Source organism: Dendrobates tinctorius, unplaced genomic scaffold, assembly GCF_039654945.1.
Source record: "Dendrobates tinctorius isolate UK_male_01 unplaced genomic scaffold, ASM3965494v1 ptg000117l, whole genome shotgun sequence".
Taxonomy (NCBI): domain Eukaryota; kingdom Metazoa; phylum Chordata; class Amphibia; order Anura; family Dendrobatidae; genus Dendrobates; species Dendrobates tinctorius.
This window is the reverse complement of record NW_027361785.1, coordinates 502616-520921: the sequence shown is the minus strand read 5'-3', so window position 1 is coordinate 520921 and position 18306 is coordinate 502616. Positions and strand designations below refer to the sequence as shown.

Sequence of the window (18306 nt, the reverse complement as noted above, 5' to 3'; positions counted from 1 at the left end):
TTGGCAGCTCTCTTTCAGAAGGGTTTGTCAGAAACCGTAAAAGATACTATGGTGGGATTTCCTGTTCCCTCTGGTCTTGATGATTCTATTTCATTAGCCATTCAGGTTGATCGGCGTTTGCGTGAACGCAAAACTGCACGAGAGGTGTTGCCACCTGTTGAACAAATGTCTGAACCTATGCAATGTGATAGAGTTTCATCTAGGGCGCAACGTCAGGAGTTCAGAAGGCGTAATAAGCTGTGTTTTTTCTGTGGAGATGCCTCTCATATTATTTCTGTCTGCCCTAAACGAGAGAAACGTTTTGCACACACATTTGCTGTGGGTGGTGTTCAACCTAAGTTTCTTCTGGCAATTACTCTGATCTGCTCCCTGTCCACATTTTCCGCTAAGGCTTTTGTGGATTCGGGAGCAGCTGTTAACCTGATGGACTTTGTTTTTGCTAAACGTTGTGGGTTTCCTATGACACCTCTGCGGATGCCTATCCCTTTGAGGGGTATTGATGCTACTCCTTTGGCGAAAAATAAACCTCAGTTTTGGACCCAGGTGGTAATGCAGGTCGCCCCAGACCATCAAGAAAATTGCAGATTTTTGGTGTTGCATAATTTGCATGATACCATCGTTCTGGGGTTTCCCTGGTTGCAAATCCATAATCCAGTTTTGGATTGGAAATCTGTGTCTGTGGTGAGTTGTGGTTGTCGGCGTGCCCTTAGTGACGCTCCTATTTTCTCCACCTCTCCCAAGTCGCGTGATGTTCCTGACTATTTGGCTGATTTTTATGATGTATTTAGTGAGAATGAGTCTGCATCTTTGCCTCCTCATAGGAGTTATGACTGTGCAATTGAGCTGAGCCCTGGGTGTAAATTTCCCAAGGGTCGACTTTTCAATTTATCTGTACCCGAGCACGAGGCTATGCGATCCTATATTAAGGAGTCGTTGGAGAAGGGTCATATTAGACCATCCTCTTCACCCTTAGGTGCTGGTTTCTTTTTTGTGGCCAAGAAAGATGGTTCATTAAGGCCTTGTATTGAATATCGTTCCCTCAACAAAATTACTGTTAAATATCAGTATCCGTTACCCCTGATTTCTGATCTATTCTCCAGAATTAAAGGTGCTTGCTGGTTTACCAAGCTTGACCTCAGGGGGGCGTATAATCTTATTCGCATTAAGCAGGGGGATGAATGGAAGATGGCATTTAATACTCCGGAGGGACATTTTGAGTACCTGGTGATGCCTTTTGGGCTCACTAATGCCCCTTCTGTCTTCCAGTGCTTCATGAATGATATTTTCCGAGACTTTGTGGATAAATGTTTGATCATCTATCTGGATGATATTTTGATCTTTTCCAAGGATTGGGACTCTCATGTGGAACATGTTCGGACTGTGTTCCAGATTTTGAGGGAGAATTCCCTGTATGTCAAGGGATCGAAATGCCTTTTTGGTGTACAGAGGATTTCATTTTTGGGATTTATTTTGTCTCCGTCAACTATTGAAACGGACCCGGCCAAGGTACAGGCCATTTATGATTGGGTTCAGCCCACTTCTTTGAAGGCCCTCCAGAAGTTTTTGGGTTTTGCTAATTTTTATCGTAAATTTATAGCTAATTTTTCTGGTATTGCCAAACCATTGACTGATTTGACTAAGAAGGGGGCTGATGTGCTGAATTGGTCTCCGGAGGCTGTTTCTTCCTTTCAGGAGCTGAAGCGAAGGTTCACTTCTGCTCCGGTTTTGCGGCAACCTGATGTCTCACTCCCGTTTCAGGTAGAGGTGGACGCTTCTGAGATTGGTGCAGGAGCTGTTTAGTCCCAAAAAGATCCTGTAACATCTAAAATGAATCCCTGTGCTTTCTTTTCCCGAAAGTTCTCCCCATCCGAACGTAACTATGATGTGGGGAATCGGGAACTGTTAGCCATGAAATGGGCATTTGAGGAGTGGAGACATTGGTTGGAGGGAGCTAAACATCAAGTTGTGGTCCTTACTGACCGCAAGAATTTGATTTACCTTGAGTCGGCCAAACGCTTGAATCCTAGACAGGCTAGGTGGGCCTTGTTTTTCACACGTTTTGATTTTGTGGTCTGTTTTCTTCCGGGCACTAAGAATGTCAAGGCAGACGCCCTCTCTAGGAGTATCTTTGCTGATTCTCCTATTGTGACCAAGCCTGCTACCATCTTAGGTGAGGGGGTAGTTCTTTCTGCCATCTCGCCCGATTTGAGACGTGTTCTGGAAGAGTTTCAGGAGGACAAACCTGAGCGTTGTCCCAATGGAAAATTGTATGTTCCTGACCAGTGGAGGAAGAGAGTGATGTCTGAGGTTCATTGCTCCGCATTGGCTGGTCATCCAGGTATTTTTGGTACTAGAGATTTGGTGAGTCGGTCTTTTTGGTGGCCCGCCTTGTCTCGTGATGTCAGGAATTTTGTGCAGTCCTGTGGGACTTGCTCCCGGTCTAAACCTTGTTCTCGCTCTAGTGGGTTGTTGATGCCTTTGCCGGTGCCCAGGAGGCCATTGACACATATTTCAATGGATTTTATCTCTGATATGCCTGTCTCTCAGAGAATGACTGTTATTTGGGTGATTTGTGATAGATTCTCTAAGATGGTCCATCTTGTACCACTCCCTAAGTTGCCATCGTCCTCAGAGTTGGTGCCCTTGTTTTTGCAACAGGTGGTTCGCTTGCACGGGATTCCTGAGAACATTGTATCTGACAGAGGAGTTCAGTTTGTTTCTAGATTTTGGAGGACTTTCTGTTCCAAGCTGGGAATTCAGTTGTCCTTCTCCTCTGCGTTTCACCCTCAGACCAATGGGCAGACGGAGAGAACAAACCAGACTTTGGAGTCGTATTTGACATGTTTTATTTCTGCTGATCAGGATGATTGGGTTTCATTTTTGCCCTTGGCCGAATTTGCTTTAAATAATAGAGCTAGTTCTGCCACTTTGATGTCACCTTTTTTTTGAAACTTTGGGTTTGTTAGAGTGATAGAGACTCCTGGAGTGGACCCTCTGGGTCGCGGCACCAACCCTCCCAGGGCGAGCTAGCCTAGTGAGGACCACCCCCTATACAGGGAGTGTCAGGAGCAAGCCCCAGGGGATACGATACCACGACTGCTGGCACCAGGCAGCCGGCTCACAGGAGATAACGAGACTGTGTGACTGGAGGGTGCAGGATACTAGGGAACACAGGAGAATACACGGGAGTGCGCTGAATACAGGATAGTGCAAGACGGGTACACGTGGGCACATAAGGCGTGTAGCGAGTAACACATCCGGAGGTAAACAAAGCAGGACGCGTGCAAGGAGCACGACAGGGTACAGAATGAGACAGCAGTCGTGCAAGGAGGTGTAACAGAACACAGAAATAGAGTGAATGCCATGAGGCACGACTGAGCAAGAAACAAGGGACAGGATATGAGAGGATGTGCCAGGAGGCACAACTGAGCATGAAGCAACAAGGGTTCAGAGCAAGTGCTAGGAGCACCACAGAATAACAGATAGAGCAGAGGACCTGAGAACAGCGCACAGCCAGGCTGGGACACAGCTGATCCAGCCAGGAAGCACAACAATAATCAGGCACCTCCCCTAGGGGGAGGTCGTCTGATAAAGCACATGACTACTACTGGTTCCGGGTCAGGACCTCCATAGACCATACCATAGAGAGGACCGAGCCCTATACAGCGCTGACAGGAGCGCGCAAGCGCAAACGTGACATGGAGGAGGAGACTCGGGGACGAGAGCTGCGCATGCGCACCCGACGGGGACCCCCGAGGGACCGCCGTACCGGAGGGAGTGATGTCGGGGCCGAAGCCCCGCCTCCTGGTGAGCGCGGCATAACAGTACCCCCTCCTTTAAGCCCCCTCTCTCTAGAACTGGAAAATAGCACCTTGACACTAGGAGCGGGATCCAGACACTTCCTAACTGCATGAGGACCAATCAGATCCAGAGTCTCAATACGAGAAAATTTGGTCTCCTGCCATACCCTGGAGAACGCCACGGACAGAGAGTCGGAGGCAGGTATTCCCGAGACAGGTCGAACCGGCAGAGGCACACTGACATGCTCGGAGACCGAAGCGGTGGTGCAGTCATTGGAAGTCAATTCATCCTTAAGAGGCGAGCTGTCGGAGGATGGTTGCTTGGGAAGTCTCTTCTTGGCACACGATGGACAAGCAGCCACGAAGTCTTTGACGTCCTGAGCAATAGAAGGCCACCAGTAATCGTGGGATAAACGGGAGAGTGTCCTCTTGGCACCAACATGGCCGGCAGCCGGAGAATAATGTCCCCAGGATAACACACCTTTACGGTTACCTTTAGACACAAAGGTCTCCCCTGGGCGCTGGGGTGTCAACTTGACGGAAGCCACGGTAATTACCTTGGACCGGTCACTTGATGGAGGTGGAGACTGACTCTCAGCCCCCCTGTTGATAATGTCACAAGTCACAGACCGGTTGCTTGATGGATGTGGAGACTGACTCTCAGCCTCCTTCTCGACAAAGTCACAAGTCACAGATGGGTTGCTTGACGGATGTGGAGACTGACTCTCAGCCTCCTTCTCGACAAAGTCACAAGTCACAGACTGGTTGCTTGACGGATGTGGAGACTGACCCTCAGCCTCCTTCTCGACAAAGTCACAAGTCACAGACCGGATGGCGGACGGCGGACCTGTAACCGTCGAAGACGAGCAAGCAGGGTTCTTCGGATGAACGAACAGCAGGCAACTCTTTTGACAGGACAGTCCCCAACGGAGTATGTCACCGGATTGCCAGTCCAGGGTCGGCCCATGAGTACGTAACCAAGGAAGGCCAAGAAGAAGGGTATGAGGCGAAGTCGGCAATACGTGGAAGGAGATCCGCTCCCGATGACATGTGCCCATCTGCAACTCAACTTCCTCAGTGACCTGGTTAACGGTGTCCTGCAAGGGCTTACCATCGACCGGAACTACTGACCTAGGAGACTCCAGGGATCTGACAGGAATACAAAACTTCTTAACTGCCTCGAGACTAATAAAGTTACCCACTGCGCCAGAGTCCACAATAGCTTTCACAGTAAAAGTCTCAAAACCAAAATTCAGGGAAACAGGCACAGTCAGGGGTAGAGAGGAATCGCATACACTTGAGGAGACCTGACTTAACAGTCCCAGGCGGAGACACTTCTCCGGTCTCTTGGGACATGAACGTAGAAAATGGGAAGCATCCCCACAATAGAAACAGAGACCTTGTGCCTGCCTCTTCACACGACGTCGTTGAGCTATCTGAAGGCGATCCACCTGCATAGGCTCAGGTACCGGATCTGCCGAAAATAACTCGGGTAACGGCTGAGAAAACCTGCGAGTGGACGAAGAGAGGTGAGAGGACCCTCTCTCTCTGGCTGACTCGCGGGTGCGCTCCTGGAAGCGCAAATCAATGCGTGTCGTGAGAGAGATAAGATCCTCCAAATTGGTAGGCGTATCTCGGCCCGCCAGTTCGTCTTTGATCCGACCGGACAGACCACGCCAAAAGGCCCCTACAAGGGCATCATTATTCCAACCTAGCTCAGAGGACAAAGTGCGAAAACATATTGCGTATTGTCCAACCGACAGAGAACCTTGACGAAGATTAAAGAGGGACTCGGTGGTGGAAGCAAGGTCGACCCGGCTCGTCAAACACCTTACGGAAAGTGTCCAAAAAGATGGAAAGCTGAGCGACGAGCGGGTCATCACGATCCCAAAGGGGATTCACCCACGCAAGCGCCTTACCCTCTAAGTGAGAAACTCTAAATGCTATTTTAGCACGATCGGTCGGATAATGCTGCGGCAAAAACTCAAAATGCAAACGACACTGGTTCAAGAACCCGTGACACAACACAGGGTCACCACTATACCGGGGTGGCTTGCATAGGCGCGGAAGCGAGTGTGGAAGCATGGCCTGGGCAGATTGTATGGAAAGGAGCCGATTATCTACCGACGCTATATAGTTGAGAATCTGAGCCTGGGAGTCGCGTTGCTGCGCAAGTTCCTGCTGGAGACTAGCCAACTGGGCAGCATTCCCAGGCTCAGAGGACTGAGAGGCAGATAAACCGGACTCCATGGACTTGAGAAATGCCATAATCCTAATCTGGTTTTCCCGGAGGAACGTCAGCTCCTTTTGGACGGAAGCCGCAGTACTAGCGGGGTCCATGGCCTGATTATACTGTTAGAGTGATAGAGACTCCTGGAGTGGACCCTCTGGGTCGCGGCACCAACCCTCCCAAGGTGAGCTAGCCTAGTGAGGACCACCCCCTATACAGGGAGTGTCAGGAGCAAGCCCCAGGGGATACGATACCACGACTGCTGGCACCAGGCGGCCGGCTCACAGGAGATAATGAGACTGTGTGACTGGAGGGTGCAGGATACTAGGGAACACAGGAGAATACACGGGAGTGCGCTGAATACAGGATAGTGCAAGACGGGTACACGTGGGCACATAAGGCGTGTAGCGAGTAACACATCCAGAGGTAAACAAAGCAGGATGCGTGCAAGGAGCACGACAGGGTACAGAATGAGACAGCAGTCGTGCAAGGAGGTGTAACAGAACACAGAAATAGAGTGAATGCCAGGAGGCACGACTGAACAAGAAACAAGGGACAGGATATGAGAGGATGTGCCAGGAGGCACAACTGAGCATGAAGCAACAAGGGTTCAGAGCAAGTGCTAGGAGCACCACAGAATAGCAGACAGAGCAGAGGACCTGAGAACAGCGCACAGCCAGGCTGGGACACAGCTGACCCAGCCAGGAAGCACAACAACAATCAGGCACCTCCCCTAGGGGGAGGTCGTCTGATAAAGCACATGACTACTACTGGTTCCGGGTCAGGACCTCCATTACCATAGAGAGGACCGAGCCCTATACAGCACTGACGGGAGCGCGCAAGCGCAAACGTGACATGGAGGAGGAGACCCAGGGACGAGAGCTGCGCGTGCGCACCCGACGGTGACCCCCGAGGGACCGCCGTACCGGAGGGAGTGATGTCGGGGCCGAAGCCCCGCCTCCTGGTGAGCGCGGCATAACAGGGTTTCATCCTCGATTCTCTTCAGGGCAGGTGGAGTCTTCTGCCTGCCCAGGTGTTGACACTGTGGTGGAGAGAATGCACCAGATCTAGGACCAAGTGGTGGATAAGTTGTCTCTCTCCCAGGAAAAGGTCCAGCGGTTTTCCAACCGGCATAGGACCATTTGTCCCCGGTTTAAGGTGGGTGATATGGCTTGGTTGTCATCAAAGAATATCTCTATGAAGGTGGCTTCTCCAAAGTTTAAACCTAGATTTATTGGACCTTACAAGATTTTGGAGATTCTTAATCCGGTCTCTTTTCGATTGGCTCTTCCTGTTACATTCAAGATCCATAACGTGTTTCATAAGTCTCTGTTAAAGAGGTTTGTTGAGCCAGTAGTTCCTGTGGTGGCACCTCCTGACCCTGTATTGGTTGAAGGTAATGTGGAATATGAGGTTGAGAAGATACTGGATTCTCATCTGGCTAGACGGAGACTCCAGTATTTGGTTAAATGGAAGGGTTATGGCCAGGAGGATAATTCTTGGGTCCCTGCATCCGATATTCATGCCGAAAGATTGGTGCGTGCTTTTCATCGGGCCCATCCTGATCGCCCTGGTGGCATGGATGAGGGTTCGGTGACCTCTCCTCAAGGGGGAGGTACTGTTATGAGTTCATTCTCCCCTTCACCTTTGATGTCTGATGAACTCCCTCTGCTGGTGAAGAGAGGTAGTGGAATTGATTGGGATGGGAAGAACTTGTCATCTGAACAGGCGGAGTGTGATTGGACATCTGGAATTTCTGAGTGGATATAAGGCAGCCGACACCCTGCAGGGCTGCTGGTGATCCCTTCTGCTCTGAGCTCTTGCATCCAGTTTAGTTCCTGTCTACTAAAAGCTAAGTTTTTGCCCTGCTATTATTCCATGAGATTTTGTCTGGTTTCCTTAGTGTTTGTATTCAGTCAATCCTGGTTGGGACTGGCTGAATTCCATTTTTGTCTCTGATCAGTTGATCTCTTTGCTCTGTTTTCAGAATATACCTGAGTGCTTATATAGTGATTTTGAAGTCTAGCGACTTCAGGGCCTTTTTCCCTATCAGACGGTTGGGATATTTTTGGAAGGGTTTTTTGCGGATTGCAGCCAGCATCTTTTCTGTCCTTTCCTATCTAGTTAGTTGGGCCCCATCGCTTGCTCAGCCTGTCTTTCTGTCTGTGTTTGTGTTTTCATCTGTTTTTCACCGACAATACATGTTGGGGGCTGTCTATTGCTTTGGGGTCTGCTCTGGGGCAGTTTAGATTTCCCCTTTCCTTCTTTAAGCTTATGTAGTTCTCCGGCTGTGACGAGGGATCTAGGGCACCGTAGGAACCCCCCACCCCCCCACGGCTACTGTTAGTTGTGGTGTATAGGATCAGGGGTCTGCAATCCGATAGCTACCAACCTCTCTGGTTTTCTGGACTTAGCTTGTATTTTTGTTTTCTCCTCCTCCGGTGACTCATTCATAACAGCGCAGCCTGTGGGCTGATGCATTGGGGACATGCATCTCACATAGAACCTATTATACATACATACAACTGCACAACATATTCTGGGTGCTAAGTGGTTCTGTAACACGTAACACGGCTCCCCTTTTCAGCGACGCGATCGGCATACACAGTCTGATCCTCAACGGATCAGTTTGGGGATGACCGAAGTTTATGGGGTTGGTACAAGTTCCATTTGTCGACTTAGTCCATCGGCGTTACCATTTTGTTTGCCGGGTCTGTGGTGGATGGTGAAGTCCAAAGGTTGTAGGGCTAAACTCCACCGCAGCAATCTGGCGTTGTCTCCGGAGACCCGATTAAGCCAGACTAGGGGATTATGGTCCGTTAGGAGGGAAAACTGTCGTCCACACAAATATGGTTGCAACTTCTTGAGTGCCCATACTACCGCCAGGCACTCCTTCTCGATGGCCGCATAGCTTACTTCACGGGGCAGTAGTTTCCGACTCAGATAAGTTACCTGGTGTTCTTGGCCGTCCGGCCCGACTTGGCTCAGTACTGCCCCCAATCCAAACATAGAAGCGTCTGTGTGAACAAGGAAACGTTTAATTGGATCGGGTGCGGCCAATACAGGGGTATTGGTGAGGGCGTCCTTTAGTTGGCGGAAGGCTTCCTCACACTCTGAGGTCCAGGTTACCTGGCGGGGTTGGTTCTTATGGGTCAAATCAGTGAGGGGCTTGGCTACGCTGCTGTAATTGGGAGCGAATTTCCTGTAATACCCCGCTGTCCCTAGAAATGCCATGACCTGGGTTTTAGTGCGTGGGATGGGCCACTTGGTTATGGCCTCAATCTTGGCTGGTTCTGGTCGCTGTTTCCCACTTCCCACCCAATGCCCTAAATACTGAACCTCTGCTTTGCCCACGTGACAGCTGTTTGGGTTCAGGGTGATTCCGGCCTGGTGGATCCTGTCCAATACTGTCTCTAGGTGATTTAGATGCTCTTCCCATGTCGCACTGTAGATGTCCAGGTAGGCACAAGCATAGTCCTGGAGACCATCCAGAAGCCGGTCAGCCAGCCTTTGGAAGGTCGCCGGGGCATTCTTCATCCCGAATGGCATAACTCAAAACTGGAATAAGCCGAACGGGGTGACAAATGCCGACTTGGGAATAGCGTCAGGACTAAGGGGAATCTGCCTGTAGCCTTTGCATAGATCGATGGTGGTCAAATACTTTGCCCCCGCCAGCCGGTCTAACAACTCATCCACACACGGCATGGGGTATGCATCCGTCACTGTTTTCTCATTGAGCTTACGATAGTCTACACAAAACCGTGTAGTCCCATCCTTCTTGGGCACTAACACTACGGGGGATGCCCAGAGACTATCTGACTCTTCAATGACCCCTAAACGCAACATCTCTTGCATCTCTTGTCGCATCGCCTCTCGTACAGACTCAGGGACATGGAAGGGGTTTTGTCGCAGGGTGGTCTGATCCTGGGTCTCAACCTTGTGTTGTGCCAGGCGAGTGTACCCCGGTCTCTCTGAAAACATCCTCTGTCGCAGCCTCAACAACGCCTCCACCTGCTGTCTCTCCCGGGGGTCTAGGTCTTCACCCAAGTGTACCTGGTCCCATGTTTTAGACTGAGTCCTTTCCCCTAAGACATCCGGCAAGGGAAGTCTGGCTAAATCCTCTGCTTCAGGTGCACAGATGGCCACTACCTCTTCAGGGCGCTCCCGGTAGGGCTTCAGCATATTCACGTGGAACATACGGATAACCCTGGGGTCGTCACAATCGGTGACATTATAGGTTGTGTCGTCTATTTTCCCCACTACCTGGTAGGGCCCCTGCCATGCAGCTTGAAACTTATTCTGCTTAGTGGGCTCTAACACCAGGACCTTCTGTCCTATTTCCAAAGTGTGCTCTCTGGCCCTCCGATCGTTCCATATGCGCTGGCGCCGCTGTGTCGCCTGCAGGTTCTCACGTACAACCTGGGTCAGCTCCTGTAGGCGGTCCCGGAATTCCAGCATATAGGGTACAATAGGTACCCCTTCTATGAGGCCCTCCCCTTCCCAGTGTTCCAGCACTAAGTCTAGGGGTCCCCTTAGCCGTCTCCCTTATACCAGCTCGAACGGGGAGAACCCCGTGGATTCTTTGGGCACCTCCTGATAGGCAAACAGGAGGTGTGGCAAGAATTTCTCCCAGTTCCTGTAGGTCCTGGTAAAAGTCCTAATGAGCTGTTTTAATGTCCCGTTAAAGCGTTCACACAACCCATTGGTTTGCGGGTGGTACAGGGCGCTTCTAATGGACTTTACGCCGCACAGCTTCCACAGTTGGATGGTCACCTCTGCTGTAAACTGGGTACCCTGGTCCGAGATAATCTCCCAGGGAAATCCAACCCGTGAGAAAACCTGGAGCAGGGCAGCCGCCACCGTCTCTGCCAGTATGTTAGGTAACGCAACCGCCTCTGGATACCGTGTGACATAATCTACCACTATCAATTTATACTTTTTCCCTGACGGACTGGGTTTGGCTAATGGCCCTATCAGATCGACCGCTACTCGGCTAAATGGTTCCTCCACAATGGGGAGGGGGCGTAATTTGGCCTTGCATCGATCCCCCCCTTTTGCCAATGCACTGACAACTGTCACAGGTCTGGCAGTACTGACGAACATCATAGGTTACCCCCGGCCAAAAGAAGTTTTGTGTCAGACGATGCCTGGTGCGACTGACACCGAAGTGCCCAGCCAAGGGTATATCATGAGAGATTCGCAGTAACTCCTGCCTATACTTCTTGGGAACTACCAGCTGTTGTTTTATAGTGGGGCTCGTCCCTGTGTGGTGCTGCTCTGTGATCCGGTAGAGGAGACCCTGCTTCCATGCAAACTGTTCCCCTTCCAGTACTCCTCTCCCCTCCTGTGCCTTCCCACGATATCCCTCTAATGAAGGATCCTCAAGTAACTGCCTCTTAAATTCATCTGGGGTGGCCCAAGAAATGTGTCTGGCTATGGGAATACGTGCAGGGCTGGGATGTCTTACCTGGGCCTCCTCTGAGTGTGATTCCGCCCCCGCAGCTCGAGCTTGTCTCCGGGTGGTCACAGATTAGGTCTCAGCCAGAGGGGCCACCGAGAATGCAGACAACATGGGCCCAAGTCATTTCCCAGCAAGACGTCTGCAGGCAAATCCTCCATCAAGCCGACCTCAACAAGGCCATCCCCGAATCCCCAGTTCAGGTGAATCCTGACAGTGGGTAGTCGATGTATAGCTCCCCCTGCTACACGGACTGCATTGTCCGGTCCGTCTTCTCTTGGTCCCGGATGAGATGAGGCTTCACAAGGGTCAAAGTTGCCCCGGAATCTCTTAGTCCCTGTATACGTTTCCCATTAACCCACACGACCTGTCGATGCTGTTGTCGATTATCTGCCTGGGCTGCATGCACGGGGTCTACTTCATGCAGCACTTCCTCCATCTCTTCCACCCCTTGGTTAGTTGTAGCCCCCAATGCCGGGTCAGCTTCGCCTTGGTAGCAGTGTACAGCAGCCCCGCTTTTGGCCACTGGGTATGCTGAGTCCGGTTGGGACATTGTCTTTGCAGGTGGCCCAGCTGACGACAGGTGTGGCATCGCGCCCCAGGGGGACTGTGGTAGGCCGGGTTTCTAGCTGGTCCCCCTACAATCTTCGGTGGTTTGGGGCCCTCCAGGTCCATGGGCAGGCTCCTAGTGACCACCTTTGATCCGGACAACTGCGGCCTCCTGGCATCATGATGTTTATCGGCCAGACGAGCGGCTTCCTCAAGAGTCGTTGGCCACCTGTCCCAAAGCCATTCCTGTGTCTCGGGGTTTAGTCCATTAAAGAATCGTTCTAACAGGAAGAGCTGGTGGACGTCCTCCTTAGTGGTTGCTTGGCTCCCTTGTACCCACTGTAGCAGTGACCGCCGTAATTTACAGGCCCATTCAGCGTGGGTATCGGTTATGTGTTTTATAAGTCCGCGGAAGTTTTGGCGGTAGGCCTCTGGTGTCAGCGCATACCGGGCCAAGATCACTTCTTTGATCCGCTCATAGTCCATACAGTCCTCATCAGGTACCGTGCGATAGGCGTCCGCTGCCCAGCCTGTCAGCTTGCTGGCCAGAATGTGAACCCGTTCCTCCGGCTTCACTTGATGAAGGGCACACTGCTGCTCAAAGTCCTGCAGAAAGCCATCAATGTCTTCCTGTGCCTCCCCCAACTGTCGGAAGGCAATATACTGGATCTTTTTGTGGCTTACTTTTGAAGGTACCTGGTCGAAGGCCAGAGCTCCCCCTGCTCTCTGGCTCTCCTCTCTGCCATCTCCATCTTGGCCAGCTCCACTTTGGTCCGCTCTGCCATCTCCATCTTGGCTAGCTCTATCCTGGTCTGCTCGGCCATCTTTTCCTTTCAGATCAGTAAGCACATCAGCCATCACCTCTCGTAAGATCTCTACTGCAGGGTTTAGGCCATAGAACGCCAGTCTGTTCTTTACCTCCCTCTGGAATTCGATCTCCTCCACATTCACATTGGAGGGCGCTGCACTGTCGTGTTCCATGATGGCTGCTATCAAATCCGCTTTTGTTTTGTTGCTGGCGATCAACCCTCGGGCTTCCACCAGATCTTTTAATGTAGTCCTCTTTAACTTCTGGTAGTTATTTACCATTCATTCCTTTCCTCCTGTAGAAGGGGTATCAAATCCCTCTGTCTGCCACCAGTGTAACGGGGTCTACCCAGGCTGGGGTACCTCTTTCAGTACCACCCCGTATTTTCGGAGGTCCGCTCTGCATTGGCTGGAGTCTGAATGAATGACGCTGGCTGGAATTCCTTGATTTAATGGGCGCATATAAAAGATCACTGCTTCTCCACGTATTTCCAGTCTGACAACACTTTACTCACAGGACACAGAATATATCACACAGATACAGAGGGCAGGCCAATAGAAAAGCGGCAGGCCAGACATGCATTACAAAAGCCGCAGGTGGCCAGAGCCTGCCGATGTTTACTGTGGGAATTACAAAGGTGTGGGGAGGGCGGAAAAAAGGAGAATATCGTGTCCCCTCTGCCCAGGGGCGCAGCCTGTGGGCTGATGCATTAGGGACATGCATCTCACATAGAACCTACATACATATAACTGCACAACATATTCTGGGTGCTAAGTGGTTCTGTAACACGTAACAGTAAATTTTGTTGGAAAAATCAGAAATTGCTGATCAACTTTTAACTGTTCTAACTTCCTAACAAAAAAAATTATGTTTACAAAATTGTGCATACAGTCATATGTTAAAGTTTGGGCAGCCCTATTAATGTTAACCTTTTTTCTTTATAACAATTTTAGTTTTTGCAACAGCTATTTCAGTTTCACATATCCAATAACTGATGGACTCAGTTATATTTCTGGATTCAAATGAGGTTTATTGTACTAACAGATAATGTGCAATCTGCATTTAAACAAAATTTGACCGGTGCAAAAGTATGGGCACCCTTATCATTTTCTTGATTTGAACACTCCTAACTACTTTTTACTGACTTCCTGAAGCACTAAATTGGTTTTGTAACCTCACTGAGCTTTGAACTTCATAGTCAGGTGTATCAAATCATGAGAAAAGGTATTTAAGGTGGCCACTTGCAAGTAGTTCTCCTATTTGATTCTCCTATGAAGAGTGGCATCATGGGCTCCTCAAAACAACTCTCAAATTATCTGAAAACAAAGATTATTCAACATAGCTTTTCAGGGGAAGCATACAAAAAGTTGTCTCAGAGATTTAACCAGTCAGTTTCCACTGTGAGGAACATAGTAAGGAAATGGAAGAACACAGATACAGTTCTTGTTAAGCCCAGAAGTGGCAGGCCAAGAAAAATATCAGAAAGGCAGAGAAGAAGAATGGTGAGAACAGTCAAGGACAATCCACAGACCACCTCCAAAGACCTGCAGCATCATCTTGCTGCAGATGGTGTCACTGTGCATCGGTCAACAATACAGCGCACTTTGCACAAGGAGAAGCTGTATGGGAGAGTGATGCGAAAGAAGCCGCTTCTGCAAGCACGCCACAAACAGAGTCGCCTGAGGTATGCAAAAAGCACATTTGGACAAGCCAGTTACATTTTGGAAGAAGGTCCTGTGGACTGATGAAACAAAGATTGAGTTGTTTGGTCATACAAAAAGGCGTTATGCATGGAGGCTAAAAAACACAGCATTCCAAGAAAAACACTTGCTACCCACAGTAAAATTTGGTGGAGGTTCCATCATGCTTTGGGGCTGTGTGGCCAATGCCGGCACCAGGAATCTTGTTAAAGTTGAGGGACGCATGGATTCAACTCAGTATCAGCAGATTCTTGACAATAATGTGCAAGAATCAGTGACGAAGTTGAAGTTACGCAGGGGATGGATATTTCAGCAAGACAATGATCCAAAACACCGCTCCAAATCTACTCAGGCATTCATGCAGAGGAACAATTAAATGTTCTGGAATGGCCATCCCAGTCCCCAGACCTGAATATCATTGAACATCTGTGGGATGATTTGAAGCGGGCTGTCCATGCTCGGCGACCATCAAACTTAACTAAACTGGTATTGTTTTGTAAACAGGAATGGTCACAAATACCTTCATCCAGGATCCAGGAACTCATTAATAGCTACAGGAAGCAACTAGAACTAGAGGCTGTTATTTTTGCAAAAGGAGGATCTACGAAATATTAATGTCACTTTTATGTTGAGGTGCCCATACTTTTGCACCGGTCAAATTTTGTTTAAATGCAGATTGCACATTTTCTGTTAGTACAATAAACCTCATTTGAATCCAGAAATATAACTGAGTCCATCAGTTATTAGATATATGAAACTGAAATAGCTGTTGCAAAAAACAAAATTGTTATAAAGAAAAAAGGTTATCATTAATAGGGGTGCCCAAACTTTAACATATGACTGTATAAAAAGTAGTCATGTGATAAATGTTACTTACTTGTTATATTGCACAAAACCATTATCTGGTTTAAGGGAATAAACATAAAATAAAAAATTTGCAAAATTTTCCAAATTTTTGCCAAAATTCCAATATTTTCCCAAACAATGCAAAAAATATTGACCTAAATTTATCACTTGTATGAACTACAACATGTCACAAAAACAAAATCTCAGAATCGCTGGGATACATTGAAGCGTTCCAGAGTTATTATCTCATAAAGTAACAGTGATCAGAATTGAAAAAATTGGCCTGGTCAGGAAGGTGAAAACAGGCTCTGGCGCAAAAACATTTACGTAAATTTTACATTTTTTTTAATATTTTGATGTAAAATAATTAGATCAACCTGGTATGTAATAAAAGTAGATACAACAAATAGGGTTTATCTATGCAATATTATAGCTCACCATCTACTCTACATTTTTCATTGTTACATAATGACATTTTTAATTATTATCACTAGTGATGAGCAGTGAGTCTGCTCGTTACTCGAGTTTTCCGAGCATGCTCGGGTGTTCTTAGAGTATCTTGGGTGTGCTCGTAGATTATGTTTGTGTCTCCGCAGGTGTATGATTTGCAGCTGTTAGACAACCTGAACACATGCAGGGATTGCCTGCTTGTTAGGGAATCCCCACATGTATTCAAGCTGTGTAGCAGCTGCAAATCATGCAACTGTGGAGACACAAACAATCTACGAGCACATCCAGATATTCGGAGAACACCTGAGCATGCTCGGAAGACTCGAGTAACGAACACACTCGCTCATCACTAATTATCACATTTAAAAATCCTAAGGCTATGTGCACACGTAGTTTGAGGTCCTGCGGATCTTTCCGCGGAGATTTGAAAAAATCTGCAGGTAAATTCTCAGGTCAAAAGACCTGCGGTTTACCTGCGGATTAGCCTGCGGTTTAGCCCTGCGGTTTCACACCTTTACAATGGAGAAGGTGTGAAACTGCAGCGGAATCCGCACAAAGAATTGACATGCTGCGGATTTGAACCCGCAGCAAATCCGTGCTGAAAAATCCGCAGCATGTGCAGATCGTTTTTCAGTTTACCATTTAAAACAATGGCACTGTACAGCGCACCTAAATCTTCTGCAGACCCGTAGAGCCCGAAACGCTGCGGATCCACTGCAGAATCCGCACCGTGTGCACATGGCTAAAATGTTTGGGGACATAGGATTAAGAGTTGCACATGCTGAAATACTTGTGGAAGTGCATAATGACACACTATCTGTTGGACATGCTTTTGATATGTGCAAAAATAGACACTTTAAGTGAATTAAAAATTGTTTCACCAGTTTCTTACCTTGTACCAAATGATGGTCGTTTTATTGTCATACAGATCAATATATGGACAAGCTACATGGAAAGATGGAGATGAAAATTGTAATGGTCCATAAAGTGCCTGACTTGGGCACAGTTTGGGGTATATTTTTAAAGTAATCTCAAAAGAGTAGTTGGAATTTCTAAGAATAAAATAACAGATATGTTAAGTATAAAATAATGTATTCAAATCATATAAATCCCAAAAACTAGAACCCTGCAAACACTGCTTCCTTTAAGCTAAGAGCTTTGATAGAGTTAAAAATACCACCCACCTGCAGGATACTACCTGCAAATTATAGACACTGCATAGCTTAAAGCACCACTCCAGTTTTTTTTTTTATTTCAGCTTTGGCGTGGTGCCACAAATGGAAGGTCCATGACCCTAGTGTTATATTTACCAGCCTCTGTCTTCGGTTGTTTCCTACGCTTCTCTAGCCCTGATCCGAAATCTTGTGACAGCAACTTCTGACTGATCGGAAGTCAGAGGTAATAACATAGTAAGGCTGGTTTCACATTTGCGTTTTTTAGCGCTGGAAAAAAACGCACACCTGCGCATGCGTTTTTTCCCCTATATTTAACATGGGTGCGCATACCTGCGCGCTGGTAAGCGCATGTATGCGATTTTCATGCGCTGCGTTTTTTTGGGGTGTGCGTTGGGATTTTCCAGACGCAGCATGTTGCATTTTTTGGCCCTGCAAAAAAGCGCATGCGCACATATGCGCACGTTTTGCGCTAAAAATGGCCATTATAGCCTATGGATGCGCATATGTGCGCACTGGCATGCTCATGTATGCGTTTTTTTGCATATGCGTTTTTTTTTTTAAACCATGGAATTTAGGGGTTTGGGTTAGAGTTAGGGTTAGTTAAGGGGGTTTAGGGTTAGGGTTATGGTCAGGGTCAGGGTTAGGGTTGGGGTTTGGGTCAGGGTTAGGGTTAAGTATGGTTTTGTTAAGGATTAGGGTCATGGTTAGGGTCAGGATTAGGGTTAAGTATGGTTTTGTTAAGGGTTAGGGTCAGGGTTAGGGTTAGGGTTAGGGTTAGGGTCAGGGTTAGGGTTAGGGTTAGGGTCAGGGTTAGGGTCAGGATTAGGGTTAAGTATGGTTTTGTTAAGGATTAGGGTCATGGTTAGGGTCAGGATTAGGGTTAAGTATGGTTTTGTTAAGGGTTAGGGTCAGGGTTAGGGTTAGGGTCAGGGTTAGGGTCAGGATTAGGGTTAAGTATGGTTTGGTTAAGGGTTAGGGTCAGGGTCAGGGTCAGGGTTAGGGTTAGGGTTAGGGTCAGGGTTAGGGTTAAGTATGGTTTTGTTAAGGGTTAGGGTCAGGGTTAGGGTTAGGGTTAGGGTCAGGGTTAGGGTTAGGGTTAGGGTCAGGGTTAGGGTTAGGGTTAGTTAGGGTTTAGGGTTTGGGTTAGGGTTAAGTATGATTTGGTTAAGGGTTAGGGTCAGGGTTAGGGTTAGGGTTAGGGTCAGGGTTAGGGTTAGGGTTAGGGTCAGGGTTAGGGTTAGTAAAGTCATGGTTTGGGTAGTGTGAGGGGCCACCTAAAAATGTTGGAAA

At 48.4% G+C, this 18306-nt stretch overlaps 1 protein-coding gene across 1 annotated transcript in view; it reads right to left on the bottom strand.

The window, feature by feature from the left end:
* LOC141101396 (interleukin-1 receptor-like 1) overlaps positions 1-18306 on the bottom strand; it is a 148355-nt gene that overhangs the window by 97712 nt on the left and 32337 nt on the right. Inside the window, exon 3 of the mRNA XM_073590459.1 lies at positions 16734-16893. Coding sequence (XP_073446560.1) covers positions 16734-16893 — 160 coding nt within the window. The remainder of the gene's footprint in view (positions 1-16733; positions 16894-18306) is intronic.